The 21636-nt window shown below is 39.4% G+C and overlaps 1 protein-coding gene across 1 annotated transcript in view; it reads left to right on the top strand.

Annotated features, from left to right (window-relative positions):
- The first annotated feature begins 1422 nt into the window (after positions 1 to 1422).
- The window catches only part of gpc6a (glypican 6a), a 1048968-nt gene continuing 1028754 nt past the window's right edge, over positions 1423 to 21636 (top strand). The window contains exon 1 of the mRNA XM_067986490.1: positions 1423 to 1933. Within this exon, the coding sequence (XP_067842591.1) occupies positions 1774 to 1933 (160 nt within the window). The 5' untranslated portion in view covers positions 1423 to 1773. The remainder of the gene's footprint in view (positions 1934 to 21636) is intronic.

Genomic DNA, 21636 nt, shown 5'->3' with positions numbered 1-21636 from the left:
CCCCTCCCCCTTCCACCCACGCTGACCTCTTTCACCCGTCCCTTTGTTTCTCCCCATTTCTATTTGCCCTCCCCTTTCTTCCCCTCCCCTCCTCCTCTCCCCTCGATGGTTATCTGATCCCATAACACTCTCAGAGGAAGAACAGAGAGAAACAGAGTTAATGTTTCAGGTCGTCAGAACTGGAAGAAGTGAAATATTTAACAGTTTTTAAGCAAGTACAGAGCCGGGGAAGGGGTGGGGCAGGGGACGTAAGAACAAAAGGGAAGGTCTGTGATAGGATGGAGGGCAGGAGTGATTAAATGACAAAAGGAATGAAGGTGCAAGACAAGGAGGGTGGTAATGGGACAAGTAAAGAAACAAAAGATCGGTCTGGAGGAGCTGTAAATGGCAACAGAAGAACCATAACCAGCAGCTGCTGACCGAAAAAATGGGAGCAGTGGTTATGATCTGAAGTTATTGAAATCAATGTTGAGTCTGGACGGTTGTAAAGTGAATGGATATGGGGGTAGGACAGGAAAGTGGAGTTGAGGTAGAAGATCAGTCATGATCTTATTTAATGGTGGAGCAGGCTCGAGGGGCCACATGGCCTACTCCTGCTCCTATTTCTTATGTTCGGGCAACATTCCTCCCTCAACCAACACCAAGGAAAGAAACAGTTTAACCAGTCATTCATCTCATTGCTGTTTGTGGACTCCTGCTGTCTGCAGTATGGCTGCTGCCTTTGCCCACACAACAGTTATTGCACTTCAAAGTAATTCATTGTATGTGAAATGAGATGTGGAAGGTACTAAACAAATGGCAGTTTATTTTTGTGAAAAGGATGACATTTTAAAATAAACATTGTAATTATCTTCCCACTGAAGCTCTGGAGTGGGGGTGGGGTAGCACTGAAGGAGATAGAGCAGGTCTGCATTGGCAGGCTGCTGCTGTGCAGTCATGCATTAAGGCAGTTTCATAGCTCAGCAGGTCTTTAGCAATAAAAACAGAAAATGCTGGAGAAGCTCAGCAAGTCATGCAGCATCTGTGGAGAATGAAACAGAGTTAACGTTTCAGGTCGAAGGCCTTTCGAAGGTCTTTCGCAGTTGCATGAACTGCCTTCCCTCACTACCAGCTCCTCTGCAAGAAATCAGCAGTCCCCTTTTAAAAAAAATAAAGTTTGGAAATGTCACTTTAAATCTAGACTGCACATGAATCTGTTTGTAGTGACATATTGTTGAAAAACAGATTTACCTGACAAGAATATATTGTGTATCGAAGATATGGTTAGGGATTTGACGTGCGCCTTATTTCCATCCCACACGCAGCGCACATGAGCAGTCCAGTCCGTGTTTTGCCTCGCACCCTGTTCCTATGATCTGAGAGCATCCAGAGGCGGAGGGTTTTTTTTATTTCAGGATCTCTCTCTTACTCTGAGCTCTCAGTCTCAGCCTGTCCGAGTGAACTTCACAGATCAGGCACACATCAGGATTTCACCCACATACACAGGATCCATGAGGCTGCGCTCAGGTTGCAGCTTTGCAACATTCAGAGTGTATCGGTAGAGAAAAAAGAGACGACTTCTTGCCTTTTTTTTAATAGCCATCCCCAGACAATATATATACGTGCATATATCCTAATCTACAGCCGAGGGAAATATAGTGGAAATCAGCGACCGCTACCTGCGGGAATCGCCTCAGCTCCCCAGCACTGGGCTTGACAGGACTTTTAAGGGGAGTTCGTTAACGTTTGGGCTGGGGCAAAAAAGTGGATTTCCAAAATTTATCTGCACACATCATGTCCTGGATTTCTGCTCTCTTGGCGGTGCTTTGCACTTTAACTGTGTTTTGTGGTTCGGTTGTGGCTGATGCGAAAGCTCGGACTTGTTCTGAGGTGCGACAAGCTTACAATGCGAAAGGATTCAGCCTCAGCAACATCCCCTACCAAGAGATCTCGGGTAAGGATACTTTAAATATTGTCAGCAGCTCCACAATAGTGCGGCCAACGTGCGCACTCGGAATGGTCCTGAAACTTAGCGCTGGCTTTTAGGTGCACTACAAGTTGGAGTTATTTTTTTGACTTCATTCAGTCTAACCGAGGTTAATTATTGATGAATAGAATGAAAGAAAAAAATACACCAGCTTTCACTATTTTTGGGTTTGTACCTCAGGTTTGAACAACTGTAGTAAACTGGAAGGACTCGTTTACATTTGAATTACAAGGTAGAAAAACGGTACCTTTTTCGTCAGTGGAAGTAGGTTTCTATATCACACAGTGGTTAAAGAATTACTTTACCCGTTCAACAACTTTTATTACTTTATTGGACCAGGGATGGAAATCATCCTTCAATGAGTTGTTACATGTTAAATACAAAACACAATATAGTATTAAGAATATTCTTGCCAGTACTTGGGGCACTACTACGGTAATCCAATGCTTCAAAAATGTTTGCAGACTTGGAGGTCAGTATTTAACTGGGACTCATTTTACTGAAAATGATCCCAGTATATTTATATATATAGAACTGTATTGTGGGTGGGGAAGCGGATCTCTAATGTGCATGTGGGGTTTGGGCCAATATGTGCATATAGGATCCAAACAGTAAGGGTCAGTACCAATGGTGATTAATTTTCATGGAAATTTATGCAAAATTGCTTTTTTACTTGTTTCCTTCATTATAAATTTCTAGCATCTCAGCACAATGTACCTACAGCAAAGGTGAGTAGTGGGGTTATAACAGAGAACAGTAGATGTATAACATTGGAGGTACAAAATTAGAATTGCCCTGTCTGATGATCTTGGTGGCTAGGCATGTAAATACATAAAAGTTACAGTGGGATTTGAATATGCGAATGGGCAAATAGTTATATTGTAGTATTATTACTGAGCAGTTCTAACTTATTTCCAACATACTTTGTGCACAAGTATGAAGAGAGGAAATGACATTTTTCACATTGTGAATTAAGTTTCTTCCTGTATTTAAACCTAATTGCAGTTCAATGTTTTTTTAATAATACTATGAAATAGCAACTGGGACTAGCTAAAATTAGAATGGATGCTGATACTGGTAGTCTCGGAATGGGTTACGTTCTCAAATGAGACTTGCTTTGGAAGTCAAATAATATAAATCAAAACCTGAGAGTTTCACATTTTAATCAATAACTATTACAACTGCATGAGTATAGTAAAAATGTTTGTATTTTTCAACTAATATTATTTTACTATTATCACTTAATATTACATATTAAAGTGCTCTGTCGTCTTCCCATTATCTTGTGCAATAGAAGCATAACACTCGATTGTATACTGGTTTATTTCTCAACTTTATTCTTTCCTGGTATGGTTTTGATCAGGTTTTCACTGTAATATGCTTAGCATTACCATTAGAACCCAGTAAACGGGTAACTCCATTGGATTTTTGTGGAAAGTTTCTGGTTGCTGTGACGTTAATGTTTCTGAATTTCCAGAGGGCAGAATGTTCTTGATCTTTCTATTTGTGTTTTCACCTTCCATTGGTTCTCATTCACCATCTATTGAGACTACTGAAATGTTGGCACTGAAATTGTTTATACATCATGTTGTTAGTCTTCCAAATATGAGCTCAGAAAACAAATGATATCCAACTGTCATATGTGGAGTAATTATTATTTATAGCTGTATTGATCAATTTTTGGACAGTGTTTCAGACTAACTAACCAGTGCTCATTGTATGCACAGAGGCATTTAGAAGTGAGGCAGACAATCTGAATTTATTTTAACATTAAAATATGGGGAAGTAATTATAGGGGGTAATCCAATTGTTCCTAATTTTGCTATAGGCTCACCATCAACTGTATCTTTGCAATGATCCTAGGCAAGAAAGATTAAGCATCTTACCTCTTGGCGAACTGTTTGATATAAAAGTATCCACATTGTTTAAGGCTGTAATAGATTCCCTATCTTGTCCATTGCAGGTAACATTTAGTTATTCATGAACCTGTTCAACAGACTTTATGGAGAACACACTTTGACCTTTCTTCATTATGTATGATGAAAGTGGCAAATAAAATGTTAAGGAATATCACTGGAGTGTCCTTAACCATCGTGGTTCCCTGTGCTAATCGAGGCTGTGTAATTATGTCTGTGAAGTGGTGGTGTCCTGGTCGTAAATGGAGAACTGACCATTTATCATGAGCTTCAATTATGAACACTTAATTAATGCATCCACTGGGTCCTGGGAGTAGTTTCTTTTTGATTTAGCAGCGTGCTGTACTTCTTCATTTAAAGGTGCTTTTCCTGTAATTGAGCCCTTCCAATGCTTTAAAAAAAAAGGTGTGAAAAGTATTTGAGAATTCTGTAGTATACGGAATGTTTAAATACTGGTGCATCTCCTCTGGCATTGCTTATGGATTTGTATGGATCGGACTTGTTTCTGAATACTGTTAAATTATATTTCATTTAGCAACAAAAAAATGAAACAACTCAACGCAATTTCAAGCCTAACCAATTATAAAATGGAGAAGAAAATGGTTTATGAAGCAGGCGTCATTTAGGAAATTTAATATTTTAATAATATTCACCAACAGAAACTTTTAATTAAATAGAATATATACAATTTAACTTTAGTTTAGTCAGTAAATAGTCTTGACTTAACCCAATGTGGGGTGGGTTAATAAATCAAAAAGTAATAAATAAAACACCATTGAAGAGTTGGCACCAGGCTGGATATCATTGGCCCCCACAATGGTGTAGCTTACTGACCAAGTTAATGTTAAATTATATTATTTTGATGTATTTGCTGTTGGTGAGGCTGGTGTTTATTTTATCTACCTGACTGGAGCACAGAGGGAGTAGATGGAAGGCAGTCTGGATCCCAGGTGGATTTGAGGCACAGAGATCAGGTTGGAGGCATGGCAGACTCTAGCAGTGGGGTCTAAGTGACCAGAGTCACAGAAACATGCACAGAGCTGGACGATGAGCTGTTTTATAGCACTTACATTTTTAACACGTTTCTGCGGCTGGTTATAGATACTGAAGGTGAAATTGGTGGTCAACTGTCATGATTGATGTTTCTGTGTCCATTGTCTTTGTGTAATGCGATTGGTAAGACAAGGAGCTGCAATAATTACTCACAAAAAGATTAATAATGTAATGCGATTCCTAATATATGCAGGTAAAATAACCACTGGGAAAACAGGAAATCTAGACACAAAGGCACTGATATTTATTTGAAGAAACTGAAAGAGAACTCGTTGCTCCCCTCCCCTGCCTCTCCGAATGTAACATTCTGAATGATAGTGGTATAGCACCTTTTATTTGCGAGGAAATTCACAAATGCCGGTTTTACGGTGGAACTTCCTCGAAGTGCGAATTTCCTCGATCATTTGCGCTGCTCCTTAGATACATCTGCCGTAACTCTCTGCCATAATTTACATAGCTCTGCCCCCATTCAAATAACCAGCCCATGCAAGTTTCTTGCATTAGTGCCAGTAATGCGCTGGCACAGATTTAGGTCCAAAAATTTAGGTGCAACACGGTTGTAGGTCATTGATGCGTTTGATTTATAATAATCTGTTCTATGGTTGCTAAACATTGTAACAACAAGGAACAACAACAGCTACTTCTTAAAAAAAACAAATCCACCTTCTTTCATAGGAAAAGTACAATATTTTTCTGGAAAAACTGAATACAATAAAATGACTGGAAGTAGAACACAGCTTAAAATGATCATAGATAAAAACAGAAAACAGAATTTTAAACAGACCACAGTTTTCACGCATAGAATTTAATTGAGAGAAAGGATGTAATATTTCCTTGAGATGTATTAACTGATATTTTAATATGTTTTTTAGTTGCCATATCCATTTTTAACAAATATTTTTCTGTCACTTTACCCCTTTACTGAAAAGACATTTGGAGAGATTTCTGACTTTTAGGCCCAGAATTTCCTCGATCACAATTACACCAAGAAATTACCTCCAGTAATTTTATTGTATTCAGATTTTCCAGAAAAATATTGTACTTTACCTATTGAAGAAGGTGGATATCATTTTTTTAGAAGTAGCTGTTGTTGTTCCATTGTTTATACAATGTCTAGTGACCATAGAACTGATTATTATATATCAAACACATGAAACATTGGTTTCACTTAAAGACAGTAACTATACCCATCAGTTGTGATTTTAACATGTAGAAAATGGATGCTGTATAGAATGATAGTGAAAGCAAGGCAATGTGATACAGTTTGTTTTAAACTTAACTATTATTGATAGCTCATTGAGGATAATTGAATCTCAAAAAACAAATCACCTTGTTGACAGTATGGTTTATGTTTGAATTAGGATTGTTATAATCAACAGATACCATTGGCAAATCTTTGTCTCACCATTTAATTATTCATTGCTAAACGTAAACATCAGAAAATGTTTAACAAAAAACTTACTTTGCACCAAAGTAAGGTGCCTGTTGCCTCCAGGTGAAATTTTCGAGTGGATTGATTGCATTCAATGTTGAAACATGGAGAATTGGGCCATATTTTATGCATGCAATAGAATTTTATTTTTCAATGTGATTGGATCAGGAATTCTGCATACTGCAGATTGATCAAAAATTTAGGAATTCTATGCTTACATTCAAATTTTAATTTGAGTAGATATTTGTTTATCTGGAGTCCAATGTACATATTTTTCCAACGGCTCTTTTTCCTGCTATGTCAATAGCACAAATTCAAATTCTGTATCAACAGCTGCTTCTCCTGCTGAAATCTATAGTGGGTCTATGGGCAAATATTGAATTAAAATGGAATTTGCAAATGAAGAACTGATAGCTTTTCACAAGGCAATCATAGCAGGATTTTGAACAATTTTTCAGTTTAAACCCTGTAGCAATCTTGTTTCTGCATCTTTTAGGATGGGAAGATAGTTTATGATCTGAATTTGATATGCCGTATAAAATGGTGGGGAAACAAAAGTACTTAAATCAGGTCTAAGAAGTTGTGAAAAATTGTGATGGTTGCAGTATCTGTTCATGATCCATCAGTCCAGTGTGAGAGTGCAAATCAAGCTATTTATGCATTGTACTACAGTACGTGTCAGAGGAGCCATTGGCTAGTATGCAATTAGGCCAGAAGGAGGCTCTGTTGTGCAGCTGGCAGCAGTGCTAATACTGTATCATACTCTGAGAGATATTTAGAACCAGAAGAACAGACCTACAGTGAATATGTTGAGCACAACTCTGTCCACATGGACAGAACAGTCTTGATATTTGTTTTGTTGCTCTATTACGGCAGCTACCAAATTTTATATGTACGTATGTGTGTGTGTAAAGACCACGCTCACTTTAGACGGACAAACATATTTTTGTACATGAAGGTGGCCAAAATACACACCAGAGCTTTCTATTCTGAATAGATTGAGGGATTTATTTGTGGAAAACCATTGATATGATAGCTTGTCTTCTGAAAATATTCAACTGATATTTTTGCCCTTTTTTAGGATAGTTTACAGCAAGAGTTCCTAATAACTTTATTTTAAGTAAGTCATTTAAAATTTCACCACTTAACCGTATTTTTTTGAAGGGTACTAATTTTTGGCAGTATTAACTACAAAAATGAAAGAAAGGTTAAGTGGAAACTTTATAAATATATAGTAATAGTTTTATCATGCCAGTCAAAATATTCATATTTTGAATGGATGTTCAAATCAAACACAGGATACCTAGTTTAAAATTGCATTTAAAGCTCATAAAGATTTATTCAAGCAAGATTAACTTTGTAGTTTGTACTAGTATCAGTTGGGATTTGGGTGCAGAGATCCTCATACCCCAATTTCACACTCTAGAAATCTGATAAATAAACAAATTCAAATACCCTAATATACATATTTGTATGACCCTGATTTTTTAGACCAAAACTGACCATAAATGGAAATTCTTTGCACACTCTTTCAAGATTTCCCAGTGAAATAGCTCCATTGAGTTTAATCTGTGGAATTCATGAAAAAGACGAAAGGTATAAAACCACAGCTCCTACCACAAGCAACATGAGAAAATATATTTCTGTTGACCATAAAATTCAGCATATTAGTTGCACTGGTATAAAAGTTGCACATGAGATTGTTAATCCTGATGCATACATTACACTGGGGGCTCTTAAATTATTTTTAAAACCTCCATAAAAGTATGACCATTGCATTGGATTTAATGGTAAATCACAGTAATAATACTGTTGCAACCAATAATGGAGGTCACTGAGACTATACTCTATTGGTGAACTGAAGATAGCAGGCCAATTGAAGGAGTCAGGCTGTGGTGTTACCCCCCCGCACTGTATGACATGTCTATCCTTAGGTTTTCCCAAACAAAAACAGAAAACGCCAGAGATAGTCAGTAGGTCCATCAAGAAAATACAAGACAGTTGACGTTTCAGGTATAAAATCTTTTCTGGAAACTGAAAGATATTAGAAATGAAGGAGGAACAGAACAAGGGGCAGTGTGGTGGGGAACACACATAGACACAAAGACTACACACACAGGAAAAGACAGAATGAACTATGAAGTGCTACGGTGAGGATCAAGAAAAAAGTAGATTATTTCTTTTTTCCTCCACCAGATTCCTGGGTCACTGGAGCCTGCTCCAGTTTGCCAGTTTTTCATACTTCCCTTCCACTTACTGATCTCTAGCTCTTCTCACACATTCAGTGTCTCTTACATGTCTTTTATTTTCTTTGATTTCTCTCATTATGCCTCCTTTTGTCTCCTGTGCATTTCAATTCTGCCCTTTAACCATTTCCTGATCCCCACAGTGCATATGATGATTAAGCAAAGTTTATCCACGTTATCGTTCCCTTTTCATGTTTTTACTTTTATCTTTCTTATTCCTATTTTTGCTTTTTCATTCTTTTGCTTCTGCTTAGTTTTTTTCTCCTTTCCAATGTTGTGTTATCTCCCGCGCTCCCCCCCCCACCCCCATCTCTTCCAGGTTTAAGAGGGCGCTATGTTTATTGAAGGGGTTGGTAAATCTTTCTTTTGTGTTTGCTAAACACCACACCACAACACAACACAACACAGAGATGACATTCCAATTGAAACAAATCATTCTCTTGAAGAAAAATTATTTAATTGTTTGGATGTGCATCATCAAAGTGAAGATCATGTTTAGTCATTTAGGCTGTTACCCTTCACCAGCTGTTAAGTTCAACTTTTAATTCTGTAACTTACCTTCTGATTGTCACTACTATGTTGAGTTCCATTCTTTTCTTACTGTTCCTGCAACAAATTACTTATTTATCCCTAGTCTTTAATCCTTTAACACAAGATAATTACAGATGAGGAATGTCATTTGGCGTATCTTAGTTCATCCATTCAGAAAGAACACGAATTCCTCCCTCCTTTTTTAGCATCTAATTGTTTCTTAAGTGAAGCCATTGTTTTTGCCTCCACTTCTATATCTGGGAGACCATTCCATGTATTGATCACTCTTTGTGAGAAGAGGAATTGCCTGGTATCAGTCCTAAATTTGCCTTTTACTATTTTGAAACTTGTCTCCTTGTCCTATGCTTACTTTAAAGTAATTTTCCGAATTTGCCCTTATCCATGCCATTTACTACCTTACCTCCAACATTATCTTTCAGTCATCTCTTCTCAAGTTCTCCAGTCTTTGCCCATAGCTCTGACCTTTGATACGAAGGATTGGCCTTGTGACTTTTCTCGTATCTCGTGATTGAAACTGGACATAGTACTAAAGCTCAGGTCTAACCAGAGCATTAAATACAACCCTCCAAGATCTTTGTGCTCCTCCAATTCTGGCCTCTTGCACATCCCCTATTTTAATCGCTCCACCATTAGCGGCTGAGCCTTTAACTGCCTAGACTCTAAGCTCTGGAATTCCTTCCCTAAACTTCTCTACCTCTCTCTCCTTTAATACGCTCCTTAAAACCTACATCTTTGACCAAGCTTTTGGTCACCTGTCCTAATATCTCCTTATGTGGCTTAGTGTCAAATTTTGTTCGATAACGCTCCTGTGAAGAAATTTGGAACGTTTTGTTATGTTAAAGGCGTTATATAAATGCAAGTTGTTGTTGTTGTAGTTTGATTACTACTTCCTCGGACTTTTATTCTACTGATTTGGCTCCATAGTTCAACATTATATTGGCTATACTGATTGCTGCTGTTCATTAGTTGGACATGTTAAGTGTTAAGTCTTCTTAAACTTCATTCTTAGCTATTTCAATACCATTCATGGAGTACGCATGGTGCCCATTTTTTTCTTCCTATATATAGCACTTTATACTTATTTGAATAAAATTTCATCTTCAATTGTTTATGTATCTTGTCCAACTCATTCTGTAATTTCTGGACTGCCCCCTCTGGTTCCTCTGTCTTTTCCAGTTTGCAAATTTGACCAATTTACTTTTGAGTTTCTGAAGACAAAGGGTCAATTTTAAGTGCCTCCTTCTGGCATTCGTGGGGCAGTTGTGGCCTGAAAATGACATTGGTCACTTACTGCTCTGTTTATGCTGGTGCTTTAGCTGCTGATATCTTGAGTAGGGTGCTGAGAAGGGCAGCTGTTTCAGGTAGGAGGCCACTTGTAATATGCAAAAGGGGTCCTATGACATACATAGGACCCTGTTTGAAATTTCAAGGTACAAATCGACGGAGAGTGCGCCATCGATGCCCTGCCCATTTGTACTGAGCGGCCTTTCCAATGGTCCTTAAAAGGGCCGCTGGAGTCCACTCAAATAACAGCTAAAATATATTTTTAACTTTTATTTTTGTGGTTCCTGGGGCAGCAGGAATACTCCTCCTGACCTCACAAACATACTGAGACCCGCTGCTGGCCTGTCCGCAGCTCCCTCCTGAGGGATCACCAGGCTCCAACTGTCAGCCGGCTCTGCAAAGTAACCGGCCAATTTCCCACCCTCCCCAATCGGTGAGTTACCTTGGGCCTCATGGTATCAATTGGTGGGCACACTCCGCCCGTTGCGCGTCTAAACTTAAAATCGGCCCCAAGTAGTGGCCCCAAAATGGATCTCTTGTGTCACCCTACTTAATACCATCTCCGCCCTGATGTAATTGCTCTTGCTGTTGGGTTTCTCCAGTGTCCCTTTCCTCCACTCTACTTCAGTCTATTTCCACTCTTTACCAATAAATACAATCCTCACTGAAGTATGTGCTTCTGGTCTCACTCTGATATCAGTAGAACCAATTCTGAAGAAAAGATCATGACTACCTACAAGTAGCCACGATGTGGAGATGCCGGTGATGGACTGGGGTTGACAATTGTAAACAATTTTACAACACCAAGTTATAGTCCAGCAATTTTATTTGAAATTCACAAGCTTTCGGAGGCTTCCTCCTTCCTCAGGTGAATGATGTGGAAAATGATTTTCCACATTTTCCACAACATTCACCTGTTTCATTTTATTTTATGACCTAGTCCCTGTTTCTTTCTGTCTCTGCTTCTTTGTTACTTTCATTTTCTGACTATAGGTTGCTTTTATCATTTTTCTTTATTTCTGTTGCTGTTATCTCCATTGTGTTCTGGCTCTGTTTTCTATTTTCCTCACTATGGGGTGTGTTTAGTAGGTAGTCATGATCTTTTCTTCAGAATTGGTTCTACTGATATCAGAGTGAGACCAGAAACAGAAGCTGAAGTGAAGATTGTATTTATTGGTAAAGAGTGGAAATAGATTGAAGTGGAGTGGAGGAAAGGGACACTGGAGAAACCCAACAGCATTATTGGAAATTTAAGGGGATAGGAATAGAGCAAACAGAAGTTATTTACATACCCACCGCACTAGAAATAGCACGGGGAATATAGTAAAAAAACAGGCCAATATTAAAATTGCCTAGCACTTAATAGCAGCAAGTAATGCTTCACTGATCTCTTGTATTACAATCCTCATATTAATAATATTGTGATGCCAGTAAGCTGGTTGTGAGACATGATGTTACAGATTTGATATAATTAAACAAACTGACAAAACTTTTAAGTGTAGAGTGGGTGACTGATCATAAAAATAATTTTACTGACTTAGTTTATTGCTTCAGCATGTTTAAAAAAGACTCAGTAAAGATCTCTTCTGACCAGTTGATCTTGGGAATTTGTTTTCAGTGATACAAATTGGAATTTACAGCAAGGTTAGCATTAAAGAGACTCTCGGATAAGGCAGTTAAAGTGTCAATTAACATCTTTAAACAGCTGAATGAATATCTGTGTAGGAATAGGATTAAGAGTTATAAGAATAAATACAGATGTAGATAATTGAATGTGTGGAAAACGATGGTTTGTGAGCTAGAAAATGTCATTCCTAGGAAGGAAACTGGTCAAGAATGAAAAGTAGAAGTATATTATGGAGTTTGATTTGATTTATTTCTGGCTGAAGTGGGGAGAAACTTTGCAGAATATCAGCCAGGCATATTGAAGGAGAAGAAGCCCAGAGGGCATACTCATAAATTGCAGCCACGATGTGGAGATGCCGGTGATGGACTGGGGTTGACAAATGTAAAGAATCATAAATTGTAGTGGATTTACTACAGTAGAGTCAATCACCTAGGCATGATGGAGGAGCAGTGCATGAGGAAGCTTGATCTTACCAGGGAGTTTGTACCATCGTAGGGGCATTATCACCACAAGGACTGCAGTAGTTCAAAGAGAAGTCCCACCACGACCTTTTCAGGACAACTAGGATAGGCTATAAATGTGGTTTTGCCAGCTTTATCAACAACCCGAGAACAGATTGGGGGGAAAAAAGAGGCCCACAAAAATCTACAAGTATAGTTAACCATTTGTACCACAGTACCAGAGATGGTGAAGATCACCACGGCCTACAATATTCATGTCACATGGGTGTTCCAGGCCCCAACAGTGGACATCTCAGGATGCCACTTTGCTGCATAAAGCTCTAATAGTGACGGAACGGAAAACCCATATTGTCACACAACCAACTACATACCCTTCAGCAGTAATTAGAAGAAAAAAGCCAGGCAGGCCAGGGAGCTAGATGTTTGAGGATCTTATTGTCCAGTTCTTCCAGTGAGCACAAATGTACAAGCACAGACTGCCATTTGCATTCCTTGTTCAGTTTCTGCTTTGTAATACATAAAATATATTAAAAGGGAATTAATTTTCTTAAGTTGTGTAGTGCTAGTGATGTAGGTGTCACATGTGTTCTCCTGCTACACATGCCCCCTGTGTGTTGTGAATTTCTCTCTGTTGATCGTGGGAATGTCCTCTTACCAATTGCTCCCCTAATTGAAGGAGTAGTACTAATCAGTGATGAAAAAGTACTCTACCTGCATCCACAACTAATCCTGGTAGACCTGCATCAGTGTTAAGGGTGGCTGGTGCTGTAATTGTGATATATGCAGTGCTTTCAGAGGTTGTGCCCAGTGTCACTTGTGCATGAGAACATGGGAAATAGGAGCAAGAGTAGGCCATCCGGCCCCTCGAGTCTGCTCCGCCATTCAATAAGATCATGGCTGATCTTCTACCTCAACTTCACTTTCCTGCCCTATCCCCGTATCCCTTGATTCGCCTAGTGTCCAAAAGTCTATCGATCTCAGTCTTGAATATACTCAACGATTGAGCATGGCCCTCTGGGGTAGAGAATTCCAAAGATTCACAACCCTCTGAAGAAATTTTTCCTCATCTCGGTCCTAAATGAGACTGTGATCCATAGTTCTAGACTCTCCAGCCAGGGGAAACAGCCCCTCAGCATCTACCCTGTCAAGCCCTTTAAGGATTTTATACGTTTCAATGAGATCACCTCTCATTCCTCTAAACTCCAGAGAATATAGGCCCATTTGACTCAATCTCTCCTCATAGGATAACCCTCTCATCCCAGGAATCAATCTAGTGAACCTTTGTTGCACCCCTTCTAAGGCAAGTAAATCCTTCCTTAGGGATGGAGTCGAAAACTGTACACAGTACTCCAGCTGTGGTCTCACCAGACCCCTATATAATTGCAGCAAGGCCTCCTTACTCTTATACTCCAACACCGTTGCAATAAAGGCTAACATACCACTTGCCTTCCTAATTGCTTGCTGTACCTGATGTTAACTTTCTGTGATTTGTGTACAAGGACACCCAAATCCGCCATCAAAATTTCTTAGTCTCTCACCTTTTAAAAAATATTCTGCTTTTCTATTCTTCCCACCAAAGTGGATAAGTTCACATTTCCCCACATTATACTCCATCTGCCACCTACTCGCCCACTCACTTAACCTGTCTATATCCCTTTGCAGCCTCTTTGCGTCCTCCTCATAGCTTACTTTCCCACCTAGCTTTGTATCGTCAGCAAACTTGGATACATTACACTCAGTCCCCTCATCTAAATTATTGATATACATTATAAACAGCTGAGGCCCAAGCACTGATCCTTGCGGCACCCCACTGGTCACAACCTGCCAACCCAAAAATGACCCGTTTATTCCTACTCTCTGTTTTCTGTCCATTAACCGATCCTCAATATTAATTTTAACTTTTCACTAATGCCCTTTGTTAAACTCTCTGTCCCTTCCTGACACATCCTGCTTGTTTTTACCTAAATCGCTACTGTGCTCTACAGCCTTGAGTTTTCGCTTTAGACTTACAAATTTACCCTTACCTGAACCTTGCCCCCCCCCACTGTGGGAGACTTGTGAATTCACAGAATAGCATCTGACATGAGTGTCACTTGGCTGCTCGTGTTATTTTATGCATAGCACTACTGGAGAACATCTGCTGATACTTACTGCTTTTTGTGAGTGTAGAACAGTGGGCATCTATGAGATTTCAGAATCCTTTACTCAAACAAGTTGAAGCTGGCCATGAGTGGAATTTTGACCCCGAAGCCTCCATTGCAGCAGTGGGACATTCAAGAGAGATGCTCTGACTGTTTCTGTGGTCTGTGTAGTTGAAGTCTTGGCAGCAGCAATGGCATCTGCAGCAATGTGTTCAGTAGCAAATTGCCTTCTCCCACAGATGATGTAATGTGACACCAGTTCTCTGCACGACAGTGTATATTTGGGTGTTGGACTCTGTCACATTACCAGGCCACTTTCCAGTGTTCTATGCAAGGAGGCAACTGGCTCATCAGTATGGCCCTACTATTCATAACAATCTCCATTTCAAAGCAGGCTCACAAAGGTTTGTATTCCTATATAACCAAGCTGGGGCATGCAGCATACTGGGTGTCCTGTATCCTGTATCAGCTGGCACCTTATTAGCTGCCACCACTGCTTGATGTTTTGTCCTGTGCTTCCTTATGCTCACCAATACCTATGTTTCCCACTGTCTATGTAAGTACATTAGCACCTCCTCTGAGTAGGCTGGTGATGGTTTTGTGCTCAATATATTGTGCTCTTTCGATACAGCTGGTAAGTCTCTGGATTCTACTTATTCTGTGAGGAGAACAGATGGTACATTAAACATACTTATCTACTTGGGTACTGCATCGTCATTACATGCATTATTAGGCACTTGTGCATAATCAGTGAGCATGTAACATATAGTGCAAATCATAGAATATCTGTATAATATGTTACTTATCTTCCATAGATTTAGTTGTTTCCAAACTCTAATTCCTGAACATATCCATCATCGTTTGCCCGCATTGCACTAGTACCTTCAGATCTAGAGGTCTACCAACTGCTGCATGCTAGGTCCTTTTAACATATACAATTTTGCCTTTAAACATGAGAGCAGTGGGAATTGAGACACGGTTGTTTGAATCATTGACATTCATTTCTGCAGTATGTTAACTGTCCTGTCATGGCATGTACAATGCAATATGCATAATCATCCTATTGTCACTTCTAATATCTTCTACATTCTTAACATTTCTGTGTGTCAGCGCAGCATTTTTTGCATATAACTTTTACTATAATTTTCCGCATGTGCGTGTATGTCCTTACTCCTTACTTTACAGTAATATCCATACTTTAACATTATGCTTTTCTTCAGGTCATGCACTTCCTTCAGGACCTCCACACGCTGGATAGTGCCTGTGATGGACCTTTCTATTCTGGGAGATGGCCTCCCTCATCAAAAATGGCTTCTGTCACTCCATGATAGTGTTTACCAGCACCTGCAGATCCTCTTCACTAAAATTGGTTTTGTGTTGTTTTGAATTGCAATTGCATACTCCACATGTATATTGTTTGAATTTTTTAATTAATGGGGACATGTCCCATGGAGTTGCTAACAGGCACTAACCAGGAGCAGAGCGTGAGGACTCTGGGCTACAGGAAACTAACGTAACATTTTTAAATACATGAGCTTGAGCAGCCAACTGCAGGCTGACACTTCGCTGAACACTGAGGTTACGCATACATAGAGAGCTGAAATGTTGCCTACTTGTCACAGGCGGGAGAAGGCACCTCCATTTTCTTACTACGAAACTGGGCATTTGACTCTTCACACAGGTGCTCTATATTGTGTTCAGCAACTCTTTTATCTTTATTTTTTAGCAAACAAGCATCTCTGTTTGTCTGTGTCTCACTCTCTGTGTATGTATATGTATATTATAATAATAATATATTATGAGAGAGTCTGCTGGGTGTGGTTAAAATTCAGTTACACAGATGGTTTTATCAAAGCTAAGCCAACACTGCCAGCTAGAATACCAGATGAACAGACTGTCACATTTGGTAAATAGACATTTTCTCAGGAAACCAGTCATAGATATGCTATAAAAATCTACATTTATCTGACCTGTCTTTAAAACTATAGCAGATGTACAATATTACAACGTCATATTTTAGCCAACAGTTTTTCTATCAATTTCAAACATAGCTTAAAACATCAATATTTTGCCTTTTATGTTTCCTTCATGGTTAAGGGTATGAAATACAACCCTTTTGAACAACAAAAATATAAATTATACTTCCTTTCAAATGTTTTCTGCAAGAGATTGATCACTGTGATTCTTTACCGAGAATATCAAATGGATAGACAGTCTTATCTGTTCAGGCACTAAGTTTTTAGAAATAAAGAACTTTGCATCTTTCCTTCTTTCCTGAATACATTTGCACCATATTTTGTGTAACCAAAAGGTTTTGTTTTGCTTAAATTCAGTTATCACCCTCCAATGGTGGAATTTGCAGAATTTACAGTTCTTAAATTATTTCTTTTTCTGCCTTCTGCTTCTATGTTTTCTCTCAGATACACACCCGATATAAAAGAAATACAGCTATTCTAGCCACTTGATACACAGCCTCTTGGGAAATAAGGAAGGGCAGGTGACAGAAGTGAGGGATCACTTTGGGACCAGTGATCATAATTCCATTAGATTTAAGATAGCTATGGAGAATGATAGGTCTGGCCCAAAAGTTACAATTCTAAATTGGGGAAAGGCCAATTTTGATGGTATTAGACAGGAACTTTCAGAAGTTGATTGGGAGAGTCTGTTGGCAGGCAAAGGGACGTCTGGTAAGTGGGAGGCTTTCAAAAGTGTGTTAACCAGGGTTCAGGGTAAGCACATTCCTAATAAAGTGAAGGGCAAGGCTGGTAGAAGTAGGGAACCTTGGATGACTCGGGAGATTGAGGCCCTAGTCAAAAAGAAGAAGGAGGCATATGACATGCATAGGCAGCTGGGATCAAGTGGATCCCTTGAAGAGTATAGAGATTGCCGGAGTAGAGTTAAGAGAGAAATCAGGAGGGCAAAAAGGGGACATGAGATTGCTTTGGCAGATAAGGCAAAGGAGAATCCAAAGAGCTTCTACAAATACATAAGGGGCAAAAGAGTAACTAGGGAGAGAGTAGGGCCTCTTAAGGATCAACAAGGTCATCTATGTGCAGAACCACAAGAGATGGGTGAGATCCTAAATGAATATTTCACATCGGTATTTACGGTTGAGAAAGGCATGGATGTTAGAGAACTTGGGGAAATAAATAGTGATGTCTTGAGGAGTGTACATATTACAGAGAGGGAGGTGCTGGAAGTCTTAATGCGCATCAAGGTAGATAAATCTCCGGGACCTGATGAAATGTATCCCAGGACGTTATGGGAGGTTAGGGAGGAAATTGCGGGTCCCCTAGCAGAGATATTTGAATCATCGACAACTACAAGTGAGGTGCCTGAAGATTGGAGGGTAGCAAATGTTGTGCCTTTGTTTAAGAAGGGCGGCAGGGAAAAGCCTGGGAACTACAGACCGGTGAGCCTGACATCTGTAGTGGGTAAGTTGTTCGAGGGTATTCTGAGAGACAGGATATATGGGCATTTGGAGAGGCAGGGACTGATTAGGAACAGTCAGCATGGTTTTGTGAGAGGAAAATCATGTCTCACGAATTTGATTGAGTTTTTTGAAGGGGTAACCAAGAAGATAGATGAGGGCTGTGCAGTAGACGTGGTCTACATGGACTTCAGCAAAGCATTTGACAAGGTACCGCATGGTAGGTTGTTACATAAGGTTAAATCTCACGGGATCCAAGGTGAGGTAGCCAATTGGATACAAAATTGGATTGACGACAGAAAACAGAGGGTGGTTGTAGAGGGTTGTTTTTCAAACTGGAGGCCTGTGACCAGCGGTGTGCCTCAGGGATCGGTGCTGGGTCCGCTGTTCTTTGTTATTTATATTAATGATTTGGATGAGAATTTAGGAGGCATGGTTAGTAAGTTTGCAGATGACACCAAGATTGGTGGCATTGTGGACAGTGAAGAAGGTTATCTAGGATTGCAATGGGATCTTGATAAATTGGGCCAGTGGGCCGATGAATGGCAGATGGAGTTTAATTTAGATAAATGTGAGGTGATGCATTTTGGTAGATCGAATCGGGCCAGGACCTACTCCGTTAATGGTAGGGCGTTGGGGAGAGTTATAGAACAAAGAGATCTAGGAGTACAGGTTCATAGCTCCTTAAAAGTGGAGTCACAGGTGGATAGGGTGGTGAAGAAGGCATTCAGCATGCTTGGTTTCATTGATCAGAACATTGAATACAGGAGTTGGGATGTCTTGTTGAAGTTGTACAAGACATTAGTAAGGCCACACTTGTAATACTGTGTACAGTTCTGGTCACCCTATTATAGAAAGGATATTATTAAACTAGAAAGAGTGCAGAAAAGATTTACTAGGATGCTACCGGGACTTGATGGTTTGACTTATAGGGAGAGGTTGGATCGACTGAGACTTTTTTCCCGGGAGAGTAGGAGGTTAAGGGGTGATCTTATAGAAGTCTATAAAATAATGAGGGGCATAGATAAGGTAGATAGTCAAAATCTTTTCCCAAAGGTAGGGGAGTCTATAACGAGGGGGCATAGATTTAAGGTGAGAGGGGAGAGATACAAAAGGGTCCAGAGGGGCAATTTTTTCACTCAAAGGGTGGTGAGTGTCTGGAACGAGCTGCCAGAGGCAGTAGTAGAGGCGGGTACAATTTTGTCTTTTAAAAAGCATTTGGACAGTTACATGGGTAAGATGGGTATAGAGGGATATGGGCCAAGTGCAGGCAATTGGGACTAGCTTAGTGGTATAAACTGGGCGACATGGACATGTTGGGCCGAAGGGCCTGTTTCCATGTTGTAAACTTCTATGATTCTATATATAAATATTAAACAATGGCAACATTTCACTTGTCACATATGCATGGAGGCCCATCAAAATCAGGAGACAAAGCTGCAAGAGTGCAGGAGAGGAGCAGCAAGGTGCAGGAGAGGAGCAGCAAGGTGCAGGAGAGGAACAATGCTCAAATCACAGGCTCCTGAGAGAGGGCAGACCTTTGAGAGCAAACTTTTCTGAAATATTTGTTTTCACATGTTTTATTTTGTTACTGACCTTATAATACAATAATAAAATAGTATACTATAAATCAATCTTCTGTGGCATTGCGCATGGGGAGCCGGCAAAATGTTGTCTTCAGTGAAGCGGGGTTAAAGGCTGCTGGTTAATTGGACATAATTGGTGCTCAGATATAAATCCATACATTCTGTTCTATTTTTCTGTACTAATTGATTTGATATTATCTACACTATATTAAAAATCTTGCGCCCGTGTGTCATTCCTGTCAATATATTCCAAATTCCAGATGTTCACATTTATAATGGAAACTGCGTATGTAATTACATGCTCTCGCCAGCAGCACTGCATTGTCTCCACTATAAATGTGGACATAAGAATTTATAATAGGAAAAGTTGACAGGCATTGCGCCCAGCCATAAGATTTGTAATATTTAACAGATACAGGAATTAATATACTAATATGAACACAAAACAAAATAATGACTAAAAGTAATTTCAAAAAATATTTGTTAACTGGTTCTCCATCTTCACTGTACTCGTTTTTGGTGGTAGCTGTTTGCTGACTCTTCTTTTTGATTTCATACTTGCTTGCTATTTTGTGATTGCTAGTTTTCAGCCTTGCTTGCTACTGGTTCATTGGTCGGTTCCTTGCCTGTTCACTGGTGATTGGCTCATATATCATATTCATAAACAAATCAGGTGCAAGTATAAACACACACTAAGCACGTGCGACACTTCCAAGTCTGAATGTTTGACACCTTGAGTTGTGATGGAAGTTTGAACAGATGATTAATGCAGGTGCTTGGATCATACTTTCTTATTGCTTTAAATCACATCATATTTCTTACAGTCAACAGTTGGGAATTACTATATCCCAGCAATTTCATTAACTTTTCATCAAAATAATAACATGCTTTTCACATGTTTATTTTCAACTAATTAAATTTTGTTCCCATAAAAGATACTTTTTAAACTTGCAGAATTAAAGAATGTGTGAGATTCAATGTATACCTTTGTTCAGTATGCAGGTGATCTAGTTGTGTTGAAAAATGTACATAACTAAAGAACTTTTCTCTCCTCACAGAATTGTTTCAAGAAAGTAAAAATAATTATCTTGCAGCATTTAATTGCCGAACTTAAGATCATTAAAAAGTAAAAGATGAGGAAACTACTTCAGCGGTGCTCAACAAATATATATCATACCTTTATATTTGAAAGTTATTATTGAATCTGTTTCCACCACTCTTTCAGGCAGTGCAGTCCAGATCATAACAACTCACGTAAAAAAATGCTTCCTCATGTCGCCTCTGGTTCTTTTGCCAATCACTTTAAATCTATGTCCTCTGGTTACCCACCCTTCTGTCACTGGAAACAGTTTCTCTTTATTTATTCTATCAAAACTGTTCATTATTTTGAACACCTCTATAAAATCTCCCCTTAACCTTCTGTGTTCGAAGGAGAACGATCCCAGCTTCTCCAGTCTCTCCACATAACTGAAGTCCCTTATCCCTGGTACCATTCTAGTAAATTTCTTCTGCACCCTCTCTAAGGCCTTGACATCCTTCATAAAATGCAGTCCCAGAATTGAACACAATACTCCAGCTGAGGCATAACCGGTGTTTTATAAAGGTTAAGCACAACTTCCCTGCTTTCATACTCTATGCCACTATTAATAAAGCCCAGGATCCCAAATGCTTTTCAAGCCTTCACTACTTGTCCTGCCACCTTCAAAGATTTGTGTACTTCCACCCCCCGGTCTCTCTGTTCCTGCAGCCCCTTTAAAATTGGACCATTTAGTTTATATTGCCCCTCCTCATTCTTCCTACCAAAATGTATCGCTTCACACTTCTCAGGGTTAAATTTCATCTGCCATGTGTCCGCACATTTCACCAGTCTGTCTACCTCCTAAAGTCTGTTGCTATCCTCCACATTGTTCACCACATTTCCGAGTTTCGTTGCATCTGCAAA

Source organism: Heptranchias perlo, chromosome 6 (genome assembly GCF_035084215.1).
Source record: "Heptranchias perlo isolate sHepPer1 chromosome 6, sHepPer1.hap1, whole genome shotgun sequence".
NCBI classification, from domain to species: domain Eukaryota; kingdom Metazoa; phylum Chordata; class Chondrichthyes; order Hexanchiformes; family Hexanchidae; genus Heptranchias; species Heptranchias perlo.
This window is presented reverse-complemented; position numbering and strand designations above follow the sequence as displayed.